At 44.5% G+C, this 22,996-nt stretch overlaps 1 protein-coding gene across 2 annotated transcripts in view; it reads right to left on the bottom strand.

Annotated features, from left to right (window-relative positions):
- MSANTD3 (Myb/SANT DNA binding domain containing 3) overlaps nt 1–22,947 on the bottom strand; it is a 29,278-nt gene extending 6,331 nt beyond the window's left edge. The window contains exons 1-2 of one of the 2 annotated variants that reach the window (XM_040240608.1): nt 22,829–22,947; nt 6,111–6,561 (exon numbers count right to left, since the gene is read on the bottom strand). In XM_040240608.1, coding sequence (XP_040096542.1) covers nt 6,111–6,528 — 418 coding nt within the window. In that variant the 5' untranslated portion in view covers nt 6,529–6,561; nt 22,829–22,947. Of the gene's footprint in view, nt 1–6,110; nt 6,562–9,845; nt 9,887–22,828 lie in introns of those variants that run through there. The other variant, XM_040240617.1, reaches the window with a different exon arrangement.
- Between the last annotated feature and the right edge of the window lie 49 nt (nt 22,948–22,996).

Here is a 22,996-nt window from a genome sequence, read left to right as displayed (position 1 = left end):
TTGGGCTCACTAATTGTCCCCAGCCCCTCACTCAAACACACATTCTTACTCCAGTTTCCCTTCCAACCTCCTCCCTAACCCCTACTTCATTCAGGATCAATGCTACTTGCTCTGTGAAACCTCAGCCCTCTCCCTTTCTCTTGTTATAGAACTTAACACATCCTGGTTTTGTTTGAGGACTGACTTATTCATTTCTTTTATCCTTGGGCACCAATTATTTTGCTTGGTACCTAGCGGATGCCTAGTAAACATTTATGCGCTGAAGCTTTGAACAGAAGGGAACAGAGCTTATGGATACAAAAGGTTGCCACATTTGGTGGTGCCATGCTTGCCCTAGTGTTTTTATAGGGCAATGATATGAGTATCGGTTAGGGAGTTTCCATAAGGAAACCACTAACACCACTAACCCATGATTCCATGTGGTAGGACTGGATTCTAGCTTTGACTCCAGTGCTTTCTTGGGGCGCTTTATATTTCCAATAATGAGACTCCTCTCCTTGGAGAAAAATAACATCAATTTATTAACAGAGTTGATTACATTAGTACGTCCACTCCATTATTCCAGAAGATGGGATGCCAGGAATGTTAATGGCTACTGGGGGAGACCTAACTCGTAACACTCTGTTAATAAAAAGAAAATGGCTGCTGTTTAGATGATTTCACTCCAAGGGGTTAGGTAACAACCATAACTAGTCCCTAATTAAGCTTAAAGAAAAGGTAAAAAAAAATCTTACTTTTGAAAGGGAAGGTGAAAAGGACTCCTGCGTCATCCAGAGATAATGAAAATGTCTCCCTAGGAGTCTTCCCAACTCCAGCGGCTACAGCCTCAATTAGGTGTCCTTCCCTCACGCTCCCACTGCCTCCGGAGCCTACCTCTGGCAGAGCACTTGTTAAAACTGGCGGTTTAACTACCTCCCCTTCAGGTCTCTGAGCACTTAGAAGACAGACACTGCCTCTAATTCATCCTCCTGGAGGACCCAGCTCAGGGCCTGACACACTGCTGGGCTTGTAAGAAATGTGTGCGGGATGCATTGGCTGCAGAGGGTCACATCGCTCTCGACACGGCACAACTGCGAAGGAAGAATAGCATACCGAGCGGAGAGCCAAGGCGCAGGACAAAGGAGTGGAGATGGCTGAGCACCGAGAATGGGGTCCCTCAGATGGGATCGAATGCAAAGAGGATTACCTCATCCGCTTCCTTTCAAGTCTCAGATCTGAAATTGTCTTCAAAGAAGACTGGACACATTAGACATTTTATGGTACCTTTAGCCTCTTCTCTCTTTGATTTCATTCCAGAGGACAGTTCTGGATACTCCTCTGAGCTTTTAAAAAGTCCATGCCCTGACAATACTACTCATCTCTCCCAATTTCTACATGCTTATTTTTATCTCAATAAGTCTTGCCTTTAGGGGCCTTCTGATGATGACAATGATGACAGCAATACCATTTTCTGAGCAGCTAACCAGGCACTAGGCTAGTGCTTTGCAGCATTATCTCATTCAGTCCTTACAACAACCCTCTGAGAGAGGTGTTTTTATTTTTTATTTCATTTTTGGTCACACCCCATGGCACGTGGGACCTTTGCTTCCCGACCATGGATCGAACCTGTGCCCCTGCACTGGAAGATGGAGTCTTAACCACTGCACCACCAGGGAAGTCCTTGAGGGAGGTACTATTATAGAAAACCAAACACAATAAGCTAAAGTCACTTGGCTAGCTGAAAGAACCAGGACTCCAATCCAGGTCTGCCTGACTCAAGCTCAACTATTACAACACCCAGCCTCTCATTATATCACCTGCTCAGCTGATTACTTACATATCTTGAAATGCAGTCTTCAGGATGTATCCACTACAAAACCACTGATTATTAAGACTATGGGTGTATATTTCAAATTTTGACCTCCAAATTTCTCTCTAGACTTATGAACATGAACACAGTATGTTTATGTCTGGGAACAGATAAATGAGTCTACTCTAAAATTAATTTTTTTTTTAGTTTAAAAGTGTGCACATTTTAAATTTAAAAAGCCAGATCTCTCAAGACTGCTAGAAGCTGGAGCTTAAAACTAGAGAAGCCCGATGGAGTAGTTAATTAACTTTCACACAAATATTAGCTCCAATGATTGGAAGCTAGTGTTTAGATAGGGAGAGTGTCCTCTTAATTGGAAAAAGACTCTCCTGGGAATGGCAACCTGCTGCAAACACACACCATGTAATCTCTCTCCCAGGTAAAACAAAGCCACCTGAAGTAGCAAACAACTCGATCGTGTGCAAAACGGGTAAGAAGGCCTAAAGTGTTTCCTAGAAGCAGAGAACACCGTCAAGGGGTGTTCTTCCACTTGGGCAATTTGAGTAAGTTTAATTTCATCAGGAAAACCAATGAAGGCAGTCAAAGGATGGGAAGGAAACTGTTCAGGCTAAAACTCAGCCCTTCTCAGCAGAAAAAATGGAACCAGGACTGACAGGGAATATGGATAAATAAGATGCTAGGCATGTACACTACAGAATATTATACATCAACTAAAAGAAACAAGTTAGATATACTCACTGTGGTGGGGATAGATCTTTAAAACATTCTAAGAAAAGAGGTAAGAGAAAAAGGAATGGCATCTATAGCACGATTTTTAATCTATGTAAATTTTTAACCTTGCAAAAAATAAAATACACACACACAACACCAATGCATGCTTTCAAAAACACGTGAGAGAATATACAACACATTAGAATGATTAGGGTTCAGGAGAAAAGAGTGAAAGTGGTAAATGGGGATTTTAAAAAAAAGGAAAAAAATAATGCTGATTTTTGTACAAGTAATACATTCACAAAAAAGGACTTTTCCAGCCCTTTATATATCTAGTGTGTCATGACTAGAAATAAAAATCAGTCCCCTGTACTGGAGTTCCTACCCCAAAAGAACAGGATTAAACTAAAAAGACTAATAATGGAACTTATTAAGAAATGTTTGATAGGTTGGCATGCCTATGTCTGCATTACTGGAGTACAGCTGTATAGCAGAGAACTAACCGCATATGAATTAAATGTAAGTTCTCTCAAGATACCTGAGTCCTACCTGAAAGCTTAGTTTTCCTACGTGTATCTGACATTTGGCCATTCTACCCTCCTGATCACCCCCAGCAAATTTTGTCGACTCCCTTAGTTTGTTCTCCAAATCTGTTCCCCAAAGATTATGGAAGATAAGTATCGAAGCCAAATTATCACATATCATAAATCTACAGGGTATAAATTCCTTTAATATATTTAAGGGGAAAATACCCATTTTTTACAAATTCATTCCTAAGTGTTAAGACCAGTGCATTCAAATACAGATATACATTTCATGAAAGTTATTGACAAAGCTAAGAACGTGCAAGGGACAGTGATCAAGATGACACAGTTGAAGACATCTCACATAAGAAATAGCTGGAGGGAGGCCTCTAGGGGAATATGTTAGGCTCCTCTGTTTAACCTCCAACAAATCTCTGAGTACCTAATTCTGTCACAGGCACTGTGTAAGGTGTTAGGACAGTGCTGTCCGACAGAAATATGAGTTACATGTGCATTAAAATTTCTTCTCATAACCACAGTAAAGAAGTAAAAAGAGGTGAAATTAATTTTAGTAACATATTTTTAATCTAATAGGTCTAAAGTATTATCATTTCAACATTCAATCAATATAAATGTTATGAGTAAGACTTTACATTCTGGTTTTTTGGTACTAAATCTCTGAGATATAGTGCACGCATTTATAGCACCTCTCAATTCAGTCTCCCTACATTTCAAGGGCTTGCCAGCCTCACGTGGCTTGTGGCTGCTACAGTGGACAGCACGGTAGAGACAGAGAGACAGTAGAGACAAAGTTAGCAGAGATACTAACTAAACACACACACACACACAGAGTCCGTGAGCCAAAAGGTACACGACAGTATGAGAGCCATAGCTCTACAGCAGGTTCTCAACCTTTTCCCCAGCAAGACCCGGAAACAGTGATTAACAATTCCAGCTTTCTTCTTCTTTCTTAAAAGTAAGTCGAAATGCAAAATGGGTGAGGTAACCTCAAAGCTGCTCTAATGTATGCCAAGAGTTCCAGTACCTTCGCTACTAGAGAATACAAATTATTTTGGACCCAGTTCCCAACTGACAAAGCAACACACTTCTCCACCACCCTCCAGATCTCACCTGGAAACAGGAACCAGACAGCATATGGCTGTACCTTAAGAACCATCAGCAAAAAGTCTCAGGTGCCATATATGTACACACAGCCAATTTAAAGTAAATCTCTTTACAAGTGAATCTCTAGCAAACGTCACTATAGGAAGGACACTGAGAATCCACATTTATTTCCTTCTGGTTGAAAATTTAGAAATTGTGTTTATGAGTAAATAAGTTATATCCTTTCCTCTAAAAAGCAAGAGGAAAGAAAATCTGTAAGAACAGACTTTCTAGTTCCTACTCAAGAATTTGAAAATGGGGAAATAAGACTGTCAATACACAATCATCAATACACAACCATGCAGACCGCAGATCCGCAAAGTGGACTGCATGCAGTCCACACCAGCATCTTCCTCAGCAACATCTCTTAGGGAATATAAGCAATTTGAAAAGCAGCCCTGCTGATTCACCTCCCCCAGCACCATTCTTTTCACTGCCTCACAGACATAGAATCACCCAAGGCCAGCATAACGGAGAGGAACTGGCTGAAGCTGTAAACATCTCCAAGGCAAGGACACTGTCAATTAGCAGCGGACCCCACTTTAGCACAGAAGCAGCAATGAGGATGGAGGAGAGAGAGCTGGCAGTGTCCATATTAACACTGGAAGCTTCCCCAGCTGGGGACCTCAAGAATCAACTTAAACACAGAGATCCTACCCTGAGAAACAACACGAGTTGCCTGACATTCAACTGGCTTCCTAGATTTAACCTTGGCCAAATGATCAGAAAACAAACATTTGATCATAATTAAGCTTCCCAGGATGATCTGCAGACATGAAAAAAAATAAGTGCTCACTGAAATATGTTATTATCTTTTCCACTCTACATGAATAACATTCTTGGTTTTAAACAGTTTCTTGTGACTTTTAATTAACCAGTCCCTCAGAGCTTCAGTTTACTCTCGGGACACTAATAAGTGAATTTCTCAGCCTGCAAGCCAAGAGTTGGATTTTTCCAGGCAAATCCTTGCTGTCTGGGTCCTTGGAGGGCCTTTTGAGCAGCCTTCTGGCCTTCCCAGAAATCTTCCTCTGCATCAAGGTATATTTTCTGCAAACTGCCATGAATCTTTACATAAACTGATCTTTCCTATCTTAAAAGAGGCAAAAATTACTGATACTTTGTCTATATGCATTCTCACCCTCCCCTTGCCTGGAGACATTTCAATAGCCCCTTAATTCCAACTTTTTAAAGCCATGACCCACTACTGTTACAGTCTTAATTATATGACATTCTTTTACTTCCCTAAGAATTATGTATGACATATTTTTCTCTTTTCAAAAAAGTATATTAAAACTAAAATGAATTTTTTCCAGAATTTCTCATGTTTCCTGGAGTACACAAACCAAAACTATAGATCACAATATTATAATAGGTAGAAATGCTAGTTTTTAACTTGGGTGACTGCTAAATGGGTGTTTCGTATATTAGCCTCTGTTCTTTTGGTAACTTTGAAATAGTTCACTTTCTTAATGTGGCCTTTTAAAGAACTCAATGTGGTGCTTTGCACACAACAGTCCTCAAAAACTACTTTTGAAAGATAAAAAATATGATTGACTGAAATGAGTATAAATCCTCAAAGTCTCTTTAATATATAAGATAGATTGAGATAAGCAACTAAGGTACTTCATTCATAACTATATTGATGCAGCCCCTTATTTTTCCCTCTTAGGTGATAATGGTGATTACTGAGACCTCTCACAAGGAGAGAAGAGCTTCTGTTTTTATGGACAACATGACTTGAATGTCCTATCTAATCCAGAAATTCTGAATTAAGAAAGTCAAGTCTGATAGGAAAGTTTTTTTTTTTTTTTTCCTAAGCTCCGTGGAAATGAAGGACTTGAACACTGCAATGTCAAATGGCTACCGGAGGGGAAGGTGCAAGCGGGCGGCACGCACGATACCTTGGGCAGCGGCCTCAGCGTGGTACTCGGGCTCCTCCTCGGGAGGACTCTGCAGGAAGTACAGTTGCTCCGGCAGCATGCTGGCAATCTTCTCCTTCCCCAGGACGTGGGTGCTCAGAAGCGGGCTGACGCTGCGCTTCACTTTCTCTCTCCTCTCGTGGGCCATAATCTTTTTGGTCCGAGCCTTGATGTTCTCCCAGCACTTCTTTAGCTGTTTGAAATCCCGCAGCGACACGCTGGGCTGGGAGTTGTACTCGTGGGCAAGCGCCTGCCAGGTGCGCTGCTTGAGGGCAATAGTTCGCGCATCGCTTTTCTTACATTCCAGCACATACTTGTATTTTTCTACTAACGCCAGCAGGATGCTCTTTTCCAATTCTGAGAAGTATTTGGCAGGTTTTATGATTTCGTTGTTTTGCATTTTCCACTGTGTTTCTCCTGGCTGTTAGCTATCCTGGAACAGGAAGTTTGAAACAATCATTATCAACTCCAGCTATAAAGGCATCAGCTAATCACTCAAGCTCCATCCCTGACTTGATTCCCTTGTCTGAAATACGGCACTTTCCCCCCCTCCTTAATATTGAGTTGTGATATTCTCAAGAAAACATTCAGAAGTTTACCAGGAATGGGGTTTTTACTTAAGAATAGATTTTCAAGTGGGGGTTCCCTGGTGCCTCAGATGGTAAAGAATCTATATGCAATGCAGGAGAAGCGGGTCAATCCCTAGGTCAGGGGAATCCCCTGGAGAAGGGAATGGCCAGCTCTTGGCTATTTTGTGGTTAGCTGGTTATTGTGTTTAGTCGTGTCTGACTCTTTTCCATCCCACGGACTGTAGCCCACCAGGCTCCTCTGTCCTTGGATTCTCCAGGCAAGAATACTAGAGTGGATTGCCGTTTCCTATCCAGGGGATTTTCCCTGCCCAGGGGTCGAACCCACATCTCCCGCTAGGCAGGCAGGTTCTTTACCTCTGAGCCACCAGTGGAGCCTGACTATGTGGTGCATGCCTGTGTGTTCAGTCGCTTCAGTCACGCCTGACTCCTTTCGACCCCATAGGCGTTAGCCCACCAGGCTCCTCTGTCCATGGGATTCTCCAGACAAGAACACTGGAGTGGGTTGCCATGCCCTCCTCCGGGGATCTTGCCAACCCAGGGATCAAAGCTGCATCTCCTGTGTCTCCTGCACTGCAGGTGGATTTTTCTTACCACTGAGCCACTGAGGAAGCCCCTATGTGGTACAGAACAGCCAAAAAAAAGAAAAGCTGAACATCTATGTGGAACTCTGTTGTGTTAATTTGTTTCTCTCATTCACCTAGAGCCAGACATCCTGGAATGTGAAATCAAGAGGGCCTTAGAAAGCATCACTACGAACAAAGCTAGTGGAGGTGATGGAATTCCAGTAGAGCTGTTTCAAATCCTGAAACATGATGCTGTGAAAGTGCTACACTCAATATGCCAGCAAATTTGGAAAACTGAGCAGTGGCCACAGGACTTGAAAAGTTCCATTTTCATTCCAATCCCAAAGAAAGGCAACGCCAAAGAATGCTCAAACTACTGCACAATTGCACTCATCTCACATGCTAGTAAAGTAATGCTCAAAATTCTCCAAGCCAGGCTTCAGCAATACGTGAACTGTGAACTCCCTGATGTTCAAGCTGGTTTTAGAAAAGGGAGAGGAACCAGAGATCAAATTGCCAACATCCTCTGGATCATCAAAAAAGCAAAAGAGTTTTAGAAAACATCTATTTCTGCTTTATTGACTATGCCAAAGCCTTTGACTGTGTGGATCACAATAAACTGTGGAAAATTAAAGAGAGGGGAATACCAGACCACCTGACCTGCCTCTTGAGAAACCTATATGCAGGTCAGAAAGCAACAGTTAGAACTGGACATGGAACAACAGACTGGTTCCAAATAGGAAAAGGAGTACATCAAGGCTGTATATTGTCACCCTGCTTATTTAACTTCTATGCAGAGTACATCAGGAGAAACGCTGGGCTGGAAAAAGCACAAGCTGGAATCAAAATTGCCAGGAGAAGTATCAGTAATCTCAGATATGCAGATGACACCACCCTTATGGCAGAAAGTGAAGAGGAACTAAAAAGGCTCTTGATGAAAGTGAAAGAGGAGAGTGAAAAAGTTGGCTTAAAGCTCAATATTCAGAAAACTAAGATCATGGCATCTGGTCCCATCACTTCATGGCAAATGGATGGGGAAACAGTGGAAACAGTGTCAGACTTTATTTTGGGGGGCTCCAAAATCACTGCAGATGGTGACTGAAGCCATGAAATTAAGACACTTACTCGTTGGAAGGAAAGTTATTACCAACTAGATAGCACATTCAAAGAAGGCAATGGCACCCCACTCCAGTACTCTTGCCTGGAAAACCCCATGGGCGGAGGAGTCTGGTGGGCTGTAGTCCATGGGGTCGTGAAGAGTTGGACACGACTGAGCAACTTCACTTTCACTTTTCACTTTCACGCATTGGAGAAGGAAATGGTAACTCACTCCAGTGTTCTTGCCTGGAGAATCCCAGGGACGGGGGAGCCTGGTGGGCTGGCGTCTATGGGGTCGCACAGAGTCGGACATGACTGAAGTGACTTAGCAGCAGCAGCAGATAGCATATTAAAAAGCAGAGACATTACCTTGCCAACAAAGGTCCGTCTAGTCAAGGCTATGGTTTTTCCAGTGGTCATGTATGGATGTGAGAGTTGGACTATGACGAAAGCTGAGTGCCAAAGAATTGATGCTTTTGAACTGTGGTATTGGAGAAGACTCTTGAGAGTCCCTTGGACTGCAAGGAGATCCAACCAGTCCATCCTAAAGGAGATCAGTCCTGGGTGTTCATTGGAAGGACTGATGCTGAAGCTGAAACGCCAATACTTTGGCCACCTCATGCGAAGAGTTGACTCATTGGATAAGACCCTGATGCTGGGAGGGATTGGGGGCAGGAGGAGAAGGGGACGACAGAGGATGAGATGGCTGGATGGCATCACCGACTTGATGGACATGAGTTTGGGTGAACTCCGGGAGCTGGTGATGGACAGGGAGGCCTGGCATGCTGCAGTTCATGGGGTTGCAAAGAGTCGGACACGACTGAGTGACTAACTGAACTGAACTGAAACATTAAGGAACTGATAATTCCTCAAATTCATGTTAGGCACCTTTTGAACTACAGAGGTCTCTCAAAGTTTTGTTACAGCTGAAGATAAGAGAAGGCACTGAGTGGCATAATATAACAGATAATATAAACACTACCAAGATTTTAGAATCATCCGAAATCACCCCAGAAGATCTGACATTTCCATCACTATGTTTGTGGCTGCAGATAGGTCCATGCTCTTAGAGGAAGCTCAGTTTCTTTATCTTTAAAATGAGGACTTGGTGTCTGTGATCCTTAAGCTATAAGGGCCACTTTTAAAAGTGTACAGTTCCATGTAAATAATTAATATAATTTCAGAGGTGTAAGGGCCTGAACACTTTAAAGATTGAGTCCAATGCCCCTCTTTTTTTTTTTTCCTGGACATTTCATACAAGTGGAATCATCTGTGACTTGCTTCTTTCACTTTTCAAGGTCTGTGTACACTGTGGTACATATCAATACTTCATTCTTTGTTATTGCCAAAGGATAGTCCATTTTATAGATACAGCACAGTCTATATTCTTTACCAATTAATGAATTTTTATTTTATTTATTTTTGGCCATGCCACATGACATTAGTGCTAGCGGTAAAGAACCCACCTGCCAATGCAGGAGACGTAGAGATGCAAGTTCAGTTCCTCAGTCAGGAAGATCCTCTGGAGGAGGGCATGGCAACCCACTCCAATAGTCTTGCCTGGAGAATCCCACGGACAGAGGAGCCTGGTGGGCTATAGTCCATCAGGTCACAAAGAGTCGGACACAACTTAGCACACATGCCCTTATCATTATTAGAATCTATATACCATAGATTAGCATATTAAAAAGCAGAGACATTGCCTACAAAGGTCCGTCTAGTCAAGGCTATGGTTTTTCCAGTGGTCATGTATGGATGCGAGAGTTGGACTATAAAGAAAGCTGAGTGCTGAAGAATTGATGCTTTTGAACTGTGGTGTTGGAGAAGACTCTTGAGAGTCCTTTGCACTGCAAGGAGATCCAACCAGTCATCCTAAAGATCAGTCCTGATATTGAAGCTGAAACTCCAATACTTTAGCCACCTGATGCGAAGAGCTGACTCATTGGAAAAGACCCTGATGCTGGGAGGGATTGGGGACAGGAGGAGAAGGGGACGACAGAGGATGTGATGGCTGGATGGCATCACCGACTTGATGGACATGAGTTTGGGTGGACTCCGGGAGTTGGTGGACAGGGAGGCCTGGCGTGCTGCGGTTCATGGGGTTGCAAAGAGTCGGACACGACTGAGTGACTGAACTGAACCACAGATTTTTATATTTTTAATAAATGTAAAAATATGCTATACCTTTTTATATTTTTTTAAAAATTGTATATATGTAACATACATAGTGAAATGATTACTACAATCAAGGTAAATAGCATATCTTCTCACACAGTTACCTTCTATGTGTGTGATGAGAGCGCCTATAATCTAGTCTCTCATCATGTTTCCAATATTCAATACAGCATTATTAGCTATAGTCTCATTCCTGTACCTTAGATCCCTAGATTGATTCATCCCACATAACCGCACCTTGTACCCCCTTAACCAACATCTCCCCATTTCCCCCACTCCCAACTCCAGTCCCTGGTATGCACTGTTCTACTCTCTGCCTCTGTGAGTTCGAATCACCTGGTATTCTTAGTACCATTTTGCAATTCTCTCTTCCCTCAACTGTGACTCCCTAGGTCATCTTGCCATCCTCCCCAGTGCTGAGCCGGCATCTTTCACACAACAGATGCTTAATAAATGTCTTATTCCACTGAACCTATATGTTTTATGACCACATACTCTCCCACATCTTTTATTCACAGAAAACTTCCTACAAAATTAATCTCTCAGATTCATCGTGGCAAGAACGTCACTAAGCACCAGAGAATGCAGCAATAAGCAAGCGCTGCACTGCCCTCTTTGTGGAAGGGGCTGATACGCCCCGTCCTCTTCATGGTCTTCAAGCCTCTGAGTTTTCAGAATAACAGACAAGTATCAAGACACTGACAATGCAGTCCATTTAAAACTGAGCAGCCCGCTATGAAAAGAAACAGAGACTAACTTGAAAGGAGCCCCACTGGCCAAAAACGGGACATCTGAATAAGAGTGATGGGCACACTATGATCCATCAAATTATCCTCTTGATCTTCATATTTGAAAAGTTGCACAGTTAGGGTGGAGGAGAAAGACTGTGGCTTTTAAGTTTTAAAACACTGACTTAAATTCACACCATTATACAAGTCAGCTCTTCACATACTATGCGTGGGGAGGGGTTACTGTAGTTTTTTATTTTTCAATGTTTATTTGGCTGTGTCGGGTCTTGGTTGCGGTTCGGGGAATCCCCACCACGTCACGCAGGATCTTTCGTTGCAGACTCTCTAGTTGTGGTATGTGGGCTTAGTTGCTCTGAGGCATGTGGGATCTTAGTTCCCAGACTAGGGATTGAACCCGCATTCCCTGCATCACAAGACAGATTCTTAACACTGGACCCCCAGGGAAGTCCCAATTGCAGTTGTAAATAACTGAAATCTGGGAGACCTGAGTGTGGAGGGGACCTGGCCAGATCAGAGAACCTTTAAATAGAAGCCAAGGAAATGTGGACTTAACATGAGGGCAATAGAACCTGGTCTAGTTCTCCCACCATGCACCACTTCCTCCCAAAAGTTAAGGTCAGTGTGATCAGTGTCTCCAGATACAAGGTGCCTGCCCTCACATTCATTATGAACACATCCACATCAAAAATCTAGAGCTTTACACAAGCCAGAGGTGGTTTGGCCCTTGGGTCTTGGGCAAAGAGAAATGTTGTTTAGTTGCTAAGCCGTGTCCGACTCAGTTGCAATCCCACGGACTGTAGCTTGCCAGGCTCCTCTGTCCATGGGAGGAGAATTTACCTTTGGAGACAAGTCCTGAACCCCTAAATTACCAGGCCTATGCTTCAGCCACGTGGCTCTAATATTCCTATGATGATCCATCCAATTCAGACCCCATCTCTCCCAGAGGTCAAAAATTAATTTTCTCCTTCATCAATACTCTTATTTCCTATAAAGTAGTGTTCCCAAACTGAAATTTATTAACACATGCTCCTTACAATATAGTATCTCTATCTACCAAGATGTCTATGTTCAATTTTATGTTCTATGGTTTATGTTTTATGTTCTATATTTTTTATTATGAAATCAATAGGTATACCAAATGTTCTTAACCTACACACTACACTATATGAACCCCACCCCAACTCTTCTGCCCCCAGATGTCTACCTTCCCCCATGCCCCACTCTTTTTAAGAATCACTGCTATGAGGATTGGGAACCTGATTCCCAAATGAAAAAGGGATTGTTTGCTATTTCGTTCTACTAAAGGTAATATCTTATACACAATATACATTTTCTTTCTAAATAAACCTCTTTTTCCTATCCTTGATTATTTCTTCAAGATAAATTCCCAGGAGAGGAACAGTTGCCAAAAAAGATAAAAAAAAATGCTCAAGACTTGTTCCATCACTATCTGTCCTTCAGAAATGGTGTACCAACTGATATTCCCACTTGATTGACTTCTGTTGTTAACATTTTTAAAAAATCTGTGCCAATTGTGGAGGTGAAAAATATGTCCTGTTTAGTGATATATGAATTGCCGCTCCCAAGCAAACAGGCCACACTCTTGCCTAACAAAGTCCCTGTGATGCTTAGCGGAATTGAAACTACAGGGAATTAGTTCCAAGCGCTTTAATAATTCCTCCTCAAAAGGTGTGCAGTACCACCAACTGCCACCAGGTGGTGGTGGGCTGGTGGGGATCTAAATTCATAAAGGATCTCAACCTAACTGTGGCCAGTTCGGTCTCTAATAAGAGCAAGTAATAACAATAGCAGATAACCGTTATTGAGGCTATACTGTAGGCATGATACTATACTAACCGCTTAATATGCACTATATCATTTAATCCTCCCCAAAATAGCCCCTGAGAGCATCATTTGTTACACTGCTGAAACAAAAAAACTATGAAAGTACCAGAAGAAATTATACAACTCTCTCAAAAGCAAATATTCAGAATTACCAACACCTGGGGACCATTAATAGCCTATTAACTAAACTGTTATTTAATTACTAGCTAAGTAAATCGAAAGTTACCAATTCACTTTGCCTAATTTTGTAGAACAGCAGGCCTCCCTTGGCCATGTAGTTGCATCTTGACGGGCTATAAAAGGATTCTGGTATGAGACAGCGTACCCCAAAGGTCCCCTATGGATTCCCCAACAGTCTTCTGAAGTGGGTTATACATCTCCACTAACCAATTATTATTCGTGTTTCCCAGATCAGAAAAATGAGGCTCAGTAACTTGCCTGTGGTCATACAAATAGTAAGCAGCAGAACCAGGATTTAAACCCAGGTCTGACTCCATCCCCAGGCTGCTCTCTGCTCTACTTAGCCCACTTCTTTCAGACCTAGCGACAGCCTCTAGTGCCCTTGCTCAAATTACTTGTCAATCAGCAATCTAACTGTCAGCAGGGAAAGGTCCTAGGGCAGAGCAGCCTAGGAGCTGTGCCTGCTTCTGCTCGTCTCCATTTGTTGGCTCCCCTCTCCCCTTTCCTTCAAACCCAGGGTCCCCAGTCCCCCACCCCCACCCAGGTGCCTTGCTCTCACTCTAACCAGGGCACTGAAATAATGTCCACTGTTGATCTGCTAAGAATGTATGTCTGAAAAGTAACTGTAGCAATAATATGGAGCTTTAAAATGGTCACGCCTCAGGGAGACTGGATGCTGGCGTGCTGGAGCACCTGACGGACAGTCCTAAGTAAACAAAACCTTCCAGAGATGTCCGGGTACAGCTTGTTAGTAGAAACGCCGAGACTAGAAAGCACCTTCCAGCTTCAAACTGCTCAGGAATGTCCATAACTGGTTATATATGACAACATAACAAGCCTCTGCTGCATCAACTTTTATTAAAAACTGCCCCCAGCTCTACTCAGTATGGATCATCTTTTCCGTCCGTTGTTCTGCTAGACAGAGTGCAGATGCATGGCTGTAGGACAACAAGCAGACCAGAGACCCTCACCTTGTGGGCCCTCGGCAAAATTTAATGAATCAATGTCTTTTGATGTAGACATAAAACTGCCTACCGTGCACAGAATGAGTATCATATGTGATAAAATAATCAGGACACCAAATACGAAAGTAAAAATGGTCAAATAAAATAGCAAAATCCAAATACGACGGAAATTCCTCTTGGGCTAAGCAAAGACCCATAGATAGAACTAAATAAAATAGCAGGATTTCAATACTGTAAAAGAACAAAGAGGGAATAATCAGCACAATTCCCAAAACAATAACACACCAGAAGACTGTAATAAGGGCATTTAATATCCACCTTAAAAATCCATCTGTTAGGGAACTAAATGTTTGTATTCAACCCATCCCCCTAAAAAAAACTTATTTGTTGCAACCCTAACCCTCACAGTAACTGTATTTGGAGATAAGCTTTTAAGGAAGTAATTAAGATTGAATGAGAAAACAGGCCAAGAAGCAACAGTTAGAACTGAACATGGAACAACAAATGGACTGGTTCAAAATTGGGAAAGGAGTGCATCAAGGCTGTATATTTTCACCCTGTTTATTTAACTTATATGCAGAGTACATCATGAGAAATGCTGGGCTGGATGAAGAACCACAAGCTGGAATCAACAATGCCAGGAGAAATATCAATAACCTCAGATACGCAGATGGTTCCACCTTTATGGCAGAAACTGAAGAGGAACTAAAGAGTCTCTTATGAAGGTGAAGGAGGAAAGTGAAAAAGCTGACTTAAAACTCAACATTCAAAAAATGAAGATCATGGCATCCAGTCCATCACTTCATGGCATACAGATGAAGAAACAATGGAAACAGTGGCAGACTATTTTGGGGGGCTCCAAAATCACTGCAGATGGTGACTGCAGCCATGGAATTAAAAGATGCTTGCTCCTTGGAAGAAAAGCTATGACAAACCTAAACAGTATATTAAAAAGCAGAGACATTACTTTGCCAACAAAGGTATATCTAGTCAAAGCTATGGTTTTTCCAGTAGTCATGTATGCATGTAAGAGCTGGACCATAAAGGCTGAGCGCTGAAGAACTGATGCTTTTGAACTGTGGTGTTGAGGAAGACTCTTGAGAGTCCCTGGGACTGTAAGGAGATCAAATTAGTCAATCCTAAAGAAAATAAGTCCTGAATATTCATTGGAAGGACTGATGCTGAAGCTGAAGCTCCAATGTTTTGGCCACCTGATGGGAAGAATAGACTCACTAGAAAAGACCTTGATGGTGGGAAAGATAAAAGGCAGGAGGAAAAGAGGAAGACAGAGGATGAGATGACTGGATGGCATCACTGACTCAATGGACATGAGTTTTAGCAAGCTCCAGGAGATGGTAAAGGACAGGGAAGCCTGGCATGCTTTAGTCCATGGGGTTGCAAAGAGTTGGACTGAATGACTGAATAACAACAACAAGATGGAATGAGGTCATAAGGGTGGAGTCCTGGCTCAAGAAGATTAGTGACCTAATAAGAAAAGACAAGAGAGCTCTTGTTCCCTGCCTCCCCAACCACCACCAACTGCTAGCTTACAAAGGGGTCGTGTGAGCACACAGAGATGGCAGCCACCTACAAGCCAAGAGAAGAGGCCTCAGAATGAAACCTACTTTACTGGCACCTTGATCTTGGACTTCGTAAGCTTCCAGAACTGTAAGAAATAAACTTTTGTTGTTTAAGCCTCCCCCCCCGCCCCCAACCAGTCTGTGGTATTTTATTATGGCAGGCCAAGGTGACTAATACACCATCCAATAATATTCTAAGTCCACTAAGGATGAAACAAAGTCCTAAAATTTGGGCAAAGACTAGAGAAAGTTGGCCAGATTTGATCTCTACTGCCCTTTGTAGGAACCATGACCAAAAATCGTGACACTGGGACTTCAGACAGACGTTAGGATATGAACTACTGCTCTTAAAGTGAAGACACTGGATGCAGAAAACCTGGGCGCAAATCTTAACTTTAGCACTCACTTAGCGGTGTGACTCTGGGCACGTCAATTAACCTCATGCTTCATCTGTAGTAAGATGAAGTAATACCCCCTACTCTGCCTTAGTCCCTCTATATGACTGTCCTGCAATGGGAGTCAAGAAGCACAGACTAGATCTTCAATAAATTTTAGTTCTTTCCACCCCTCTCACCCATACTGAACTGCTTCCAAAAGTCAAATAGTGGTCTAAATACAACATACAGTCAAATACTTATTGGTTCTTCTATTCACTGGCAAAAAAAAAAAACTCGTCAACAGATACATAATGAATTCTGCCAAAGGCTCAGTACTGTCCTAGAATATATGGCAGATACAAAGACAGTCTGAGCCACAGAGCCTGGCAGGAGCACTGGCATGCAGAAACTGACAACTGAAAGGACAGGCACACTGAGACCATAACACAGGGCAAAGCACTCTGCGCATTCAGAAGAGGGAGGAGGTTAATTTGCACTCTTTATGAACAAGAGAGGACATTTGAGCTAGATCTTTTAAGAATGTATAGGATATGAACAGAGAACGCTGAAGGAGATCACGCAGATAAATAATTGATACGGAAGGGCCTGGATTCTGAGTGGCGGCGAGTTAATGGAGAGGAGGCAGTGCGTGCCAGGGGCCGTTTCAAAGTGAGAAATGGCCAGGATGTGTGTGTGTGTGTACACTATGGTGGGGGATCAAGAGAAAGCAGAGGCAAAGAGAATGCACGAGGATTAAAGAAGCACCTGTGTGTGCAGGCATTGGACAGGGGAGGGGTATGTCTTAAGATTCAGCAGAAAACAAAACAAATTCAGGAGATCGCGGTCCAGTGAAGACACAATGCAGCACAGTGTACTGTGGATGGACTGGTGACAAGATAGTGTGTTAAGCACAGAGAAAGAAATGTGCCCAGGGGTGTGAGTCCAAGATTGGGGAGGACCTAGAATAAGGACCTTAACTCCCATCAGCACAGACTGGGATCAGAACTGCCACTAGAACAAAGCAGGGCAACTCTGGAGAGAAGGAGAGTATACAGAATTGGCGAGTGAGCTGCAGGAAATGTGGCAGCCAAGTCCCTGAAGGGGGTCCTGGCCACAGGTTATGGGTGCAGTTTGTTCTAAAGTGTAGAAAGGCTAATTCCTATCCTGGTCTATTGACTGTCTCCTCTCTCAGCATCCCCCCAGACCACCTTTTTTAGGGAACAACATTGATCCTAACATGTTAAACTCACAAGGGACTTCAATCCAATCTTCTCACTTTACAGATGAGGAAACTGAGTCTCAGAGCGAGCTACAGGGGTTCCTAGAGATGGGAGGGGCTAAAAGTGAAGCTTCATTATTTGTTTTCAACCCCTCCCCCCATATCTCTTCTCTGGAACCCTCTCACCACCAAGATGCCCTTTGGCTAGGTACCCTCAAGCCTTCCCCATTACCCCTACTGAAAGCTTGAGGCCACTGCCCTCAACTCTGACACTCACTCTGTGCCATTAGGCAAGTCCCCTTTCCTCCTGTTGATTCCTCATCTCCAAATTATAAAACTACCATGCATGTTCTCTAAAGCCCCATCCAGTGCTGTAGCCCACACTAACAACGCTGTTACAATGGTTTTTCTGCAACCTAATTTCCATGGTCCTTTGCCAAAGACACATAGATGGCATTTTCTGATTATTTATGAGGCTAGTGGGGCTACTAGCCAAGGAAAGAGAACACTGCAACAGAATAGAGCAAACTCAGCAGTTTAGGGGAGGTTAGCCCAGGTTTAACTCTGTAGGTTATTTATAAGTGAAATGTCTAAAGCAAGTGATGGACCCCTCCCTCACTACTGTAGCCCAAGCTCCTTGAAGAGCACCTGGAATACAGCAGGGAAATAAATACAGGGGAAATATATGTTGAAACTAACCTGCTCGCCATTTGCACTTTCTTTAACTAATTATATCTAGATGTTCCACTATCTTAAATTTCTCCTTTGATCAACGATTTATCCTAACAAAAATCATTTCATGGCTTCATCTTATAAATACTGTTGTACTGTACACTAAACTTTTTAAATGTATGTATTTATTTTTGGCTGCATGGGGTCTTTGTTGCTGCGTGAAAGCTTTCTCTAGCTGGAGTGAGCAGGTTGCGGTCCGTGCGCTTCTCATTGCAGTGGCTTCTCTTGTTGCAGAGTATGGGCTCTAGGCTTATGGGCTTCGGTAGCTGCAGCACAGGGTCTCATTAGTCGTGGCTCTCAGGCCCTAGAGCTCGCTAGGTTCCGCAGTTATGGCTCATTAGTTGCAGCTCACGGGCTCTAGAGCACAGACTCAGTAGTTGTGGCACACAGGCTTTAGTTGCCCGCAGCATATGGGATCTTTCTGGACCAGGGATCGAACCTGTGGCCCCAGCATTGGCAGGTGGATTCTTATCCACTGTACCACCAGGGAAGTCCCTGTATGTCAAAGTTTTAAGGGCCTAGCTAGAACTACGGCGCCTTCCTGATTTCATCTGACACAGTGCATGCTCAGTCACTCAGTCATGCCTGACTCTGCAACCCCGTGGACTCCAAACTGCCAGACTCCTCTGCCCATGGGATTTCCTAGTCAAGAATACTGGAGTGGGTTGCCATTTCCTCCTCCATCTGTCACAGAGGTTAAGAATAATCAGACATTCCTGTTCCCGTGCACACCTTGCCATGTGCCTGCTCTCACGTGTTCAGACCTCTCTACTCAGGATGGCCACTCACCTGTGCCCTCTCTGCCTTCTTTCTTTCCTTTAGAAGGTTTTCCAGTCTATACCCAGCACTAAACTTGCTTCCTCTGGTGCTCTCCCTCCTCTTCTCCTTCATCATCCACTCCAGGTGGCCAAGTAACCGGGAAGTGTTTATTTTTACCATCTGTGTCTAAGTGTGACCGTGAGCAGAACCAGCCCTGTGTTTAAGGCAAGGGGCTCCCACCTCCTGTCCCCAATGCCCCTCACGGTTCCCTCTGCCAACCAGGGGAAGGTTCTTAAAGGTCCTGACCCCTCCCCTCCCCTCCCCCACAGCTCCATCCCAAACCATCTTCCCACACTATCTCAGTCTCCCTGAAATTCCCTTGGGATCATTATTCAAGTACCCTCCACAGAAAGTGCATTTACAAAATGAAAGTCCCCTTACTTAGGTGTTCCCGCTCCAGCCTGCTTCTCATCTGAGGACAATCTCCTCTTCAGCAACACTCACCACTTCAGCAACAACAGCTTTCAAGTCGCAGGGCCCAGGGTCCCACGTATTTACCTTTTCCTTCAGCCTCAGAATTACTCTGTACTAGTCTATCCATAGCCTCAGGGGTGTACTAGTCTATCCATAGCCCCTATCCAAGTATGAGCTCCTGTGGCTTGCAACTATATTTTATTTGTATCTTGAGCACATAGCTGATTCTTGGCATTTGATCGCAAGAAAGTAGGGATGTCAGGAAGAACCTCTCTCCAGCCCCATCCTCTCCCCTCCACACCACATACATTTCCACTTGTCTCCTGGCCACCTCCATCTAGCTGTCTATTATGGGTACCTCAGCAGTCTTCCAAAGCAAATGCATTATTCATTCCCAAACCTCTGATTTCTGATGATTTCAGCCACATTAACTCGGCTGAAAGCAGAAACCTCAGTGTGCTCTTCGATCCCATGGAATTACTCATCAAGACCTACTTCACATTTTACCTCTGTATCTCTTCTCTCCGCTCCCATCCTCATTGCCTGTGTCCACAGTGAGCTCTAGTCTCCCAAAATGACCTCCCAAACTTCTGGCCCCTCAAGGAATCTTCCTAAAACACAGTGATGATGCCACAGTCCAGCATGTAGACCTCTGGTGATAAAGTCCAAACTGCTCACAAGGCATCCAAGGCTTTTCCAGATCTGGCCCCGATTACAGTGCCCCACCACCACCACATCCCACAACACCCTTTCCCTGTATGTTTCAACCCAGCCAGACGAAACTCACCTTCATGCCTTTGAACTTGTTGTGTTCTCATGCCTCTGGACATGGGGCTTCCTCTGGCTGGAATCCTTTACCCCAAAGTCCACCAAGGGCTTATCTTCATCCCTCAACGTCCAACTCTCAGGAAATTTTTGTGAAGGCTTCCTTAACTAACACCCAGGCTATTATGTTGATTTTATTTATAATAGCTTCCTCCTAAAATGAGTTTGAGGCAGCTTAACAACTATGTACATACTGCAACTAGGTTGTTTTTTTTTTTTAAGAGAGAGAATATCAGGGCAAAGACAAGACATAGGTAAAAGAAAGAAATTAAGAGTTGGTGTTGCATTCAAAACCTCTATGATAACACCTCATCTTGTTAAATCTTGTTAAAGAGGTAGTTAGCCCTGAGTCTTCTATCCAGAATGAATGAGTTACTCTCCTGTGAGCTCATTGCCAGCTGTAGATAACTGCACTTCCCTTATTTTCTTTAATTTGCTCAATGTGTCCATCTCCTTCACTAGGCTGGGAAATTCCTAAGGGAAATACATAATTTCTGACTCATCTCTGGGTCCCCAGCATGAAGCATATGACTCAGCATAAGACTGGTGCTCCAGAGACAAGAGTTAAACAAATGTCACCGTGGACGGGGAAAAGGTCCTAGTGCTTGCTGAGCTCCCTATCTGGCACTTGAAAAACCATTATTTAATCCTTGCAAAAAATTACATGGCTGAGAAATGGCAGACCTGGAACTCAAACCTCCCACGATCTGTCTCTCCAAAGCACCTGCTCTTTTCACTCGGCACAGGACTCCTACTTTCACCATCACCGCCCAAACACCCTGTCCTTCAAGACTGCTTTTCAAACCACCCTTCTCCAAGAAGCTTTTCCTGCTCACTCAGGAGAAAAGTCAGCCTGAGTGGAGCCCCGACCTTCCACAACACTCAAGGAAGATGCAGTCACAAGCTGGGAGAAGAGGGGTACCTTCTGGGTACTCAAGCACTAGGGGGCTGGGTGGGTATTCTGCACATGGTGTTCTGGGGGCCTCAGTGTTCCTTCTACCCCCTGCCTCAGGGTACAGTGCCTGGGCCTTCTGCCTTTCTCTTTTTTCTTCAGGGTCTGGAATCTTTCCAGTTCTCCTCATTCCAAACTGAACCTCCAAATAATATCTTCAGGCCCACTGCTTATCCAACCAAGGGAGCTGTATTCAAACACACTCCTTCATTACATCAATTAGGTCTTTGTATTTTAAGCATCTTACCAATCTTTAGGGTTGGTGAGCATCCCAATCTCCTCAAACATATTAAAAGGATGTAAAGAATCATGAGAAGGGACCATGGTGCTTTAGGAGGCCCTGTCATCCAGCTCTCAACCCAGCTGAATACTTTTGGGGTGGCCTAGGAGTAAGAAGAGACGATCCATTGATCTTGCCCCTGGATCCTTCCCCGACCTGTCCCCCTTCCCTCCTTCCAGACAGGATGCCTGGTCTCTAAGGGCAGGATGAAATCTTGGTCCAGAAAACTGCTGGGGTGGTGGTTACAGGTCCCTCTCTCCACTCAGGGCTTCAGAATCCTCCATTTCCTCCTAGTCCACACCTTGTCTCTCTGGCCCCAAACTCCCAGAGCACTCCTCAGTCCTAACTCTGGAACTATGTTTTTGAATTAATACTTGACAATTTCCTTGGTAACACAACTGACTTATATGATGCTGAAATGCACACCCCTGGCCCTGATATTATCCTACCTCCCGGTTTTAAATGTGTAATAAATATATCCCACAACTGCTCTCCTGACATTGCAGGGACATCTGTAACCTTAAATGTGACCATGCCTAAGAAACACCCAATTTCCTTAATCAGAATAGGGAGGCTAAATTCTTTTTTATTTCCTACTCCTAAGTCAAGATTACTAGTGCAATTTACAGTAGCTACATCACAGCGCCAGCATGATGATTTAATTAGATAACTCATGCCAACTGTTTGGTACCCAGGCCTGGTATGTAGAAAGTGCTCAATATGTATGATCATTTGCGTACCTCATCTCTCACAATAGCACCTGCAGGTAGGCATTACAGCACGCACTCTCAGCCACCATCCCTCTCCCCCACCCACTCTCATTTACAGAAGCTGCAGCCAGGGCTCGGAGTAAAGGCGCTTTCCCAAGGTCAGGCGGGCACCGCTGTGATGCTCCGCGCTCGGCCCCAGAATGAAGGACCCCCTCCCCTCACACCTCTGTAAGGGACACAAGGGGTCTTAAAGAAGACAAGTATGCAAAAGCGCGAGCACAGTGCCTGGCATACTGTGGGGACACTGAGATGGGGAGACGCCGGCACTGAGGGTCATCAGGTTTCTCCCCCACCCCCGCAAGCCGCTCCTCTGCCCTCGGAGTCCAGAGTCCCCAGACCCCGGCTACGTCGCTGAATCTCCCCGAGGTCCGCGCCCTGGGGCTTTGTACGCCGCAGGCCGGCCCCACTCACCGAGTCCCATCGCAGCGCGTGGAGGTGGCCGTCGGGCCTGCGGGGCAGGGGTCGTGGCGCCTGGGCCGGAAGCGCGCCCTACCGGCCCCGCAGCCCCCGCACGCCTGGCCCGCACCCCCGCCCCGCTGCGACCCGCCCGCCTGGGGAGCCTCCTACCTGCAACGGCAGCGCAGCGGCCGCGGCGATCGGGGGAGGGGCCGGCGAGATGCGAGCGCGGGCGGCCTCGACTCCTCTCGCAGGCTGGGCGGCCGGGAGGGCCGCGGGCTCCGGAGCGCCGGGCGGCGGCGGCGCGCCCCCGGCCGGCCAGGCCCCGCCGCGCGCGCA

This window comes from Oryx dammah, unplaced genomic scaffold (assembly GCF_014754425.2).
Source record: "Oryx dammah isolate SB20612 unplaced genomic scaffold, SCBI_Odam_1.1 HiC_scaffold_1, whole genome shotgun sequence".
NCBI classification, from domain to species: Eukaryota; Metazoa; Chordata; class Mammalia; order Artiodactyla; family Bovidae; genus Oryx; species Oryx dammah.
Note: the sequence above shows the minus strand (reverse complement) of the source record. Positions and strands in the feature narration are given on the sequence as shown.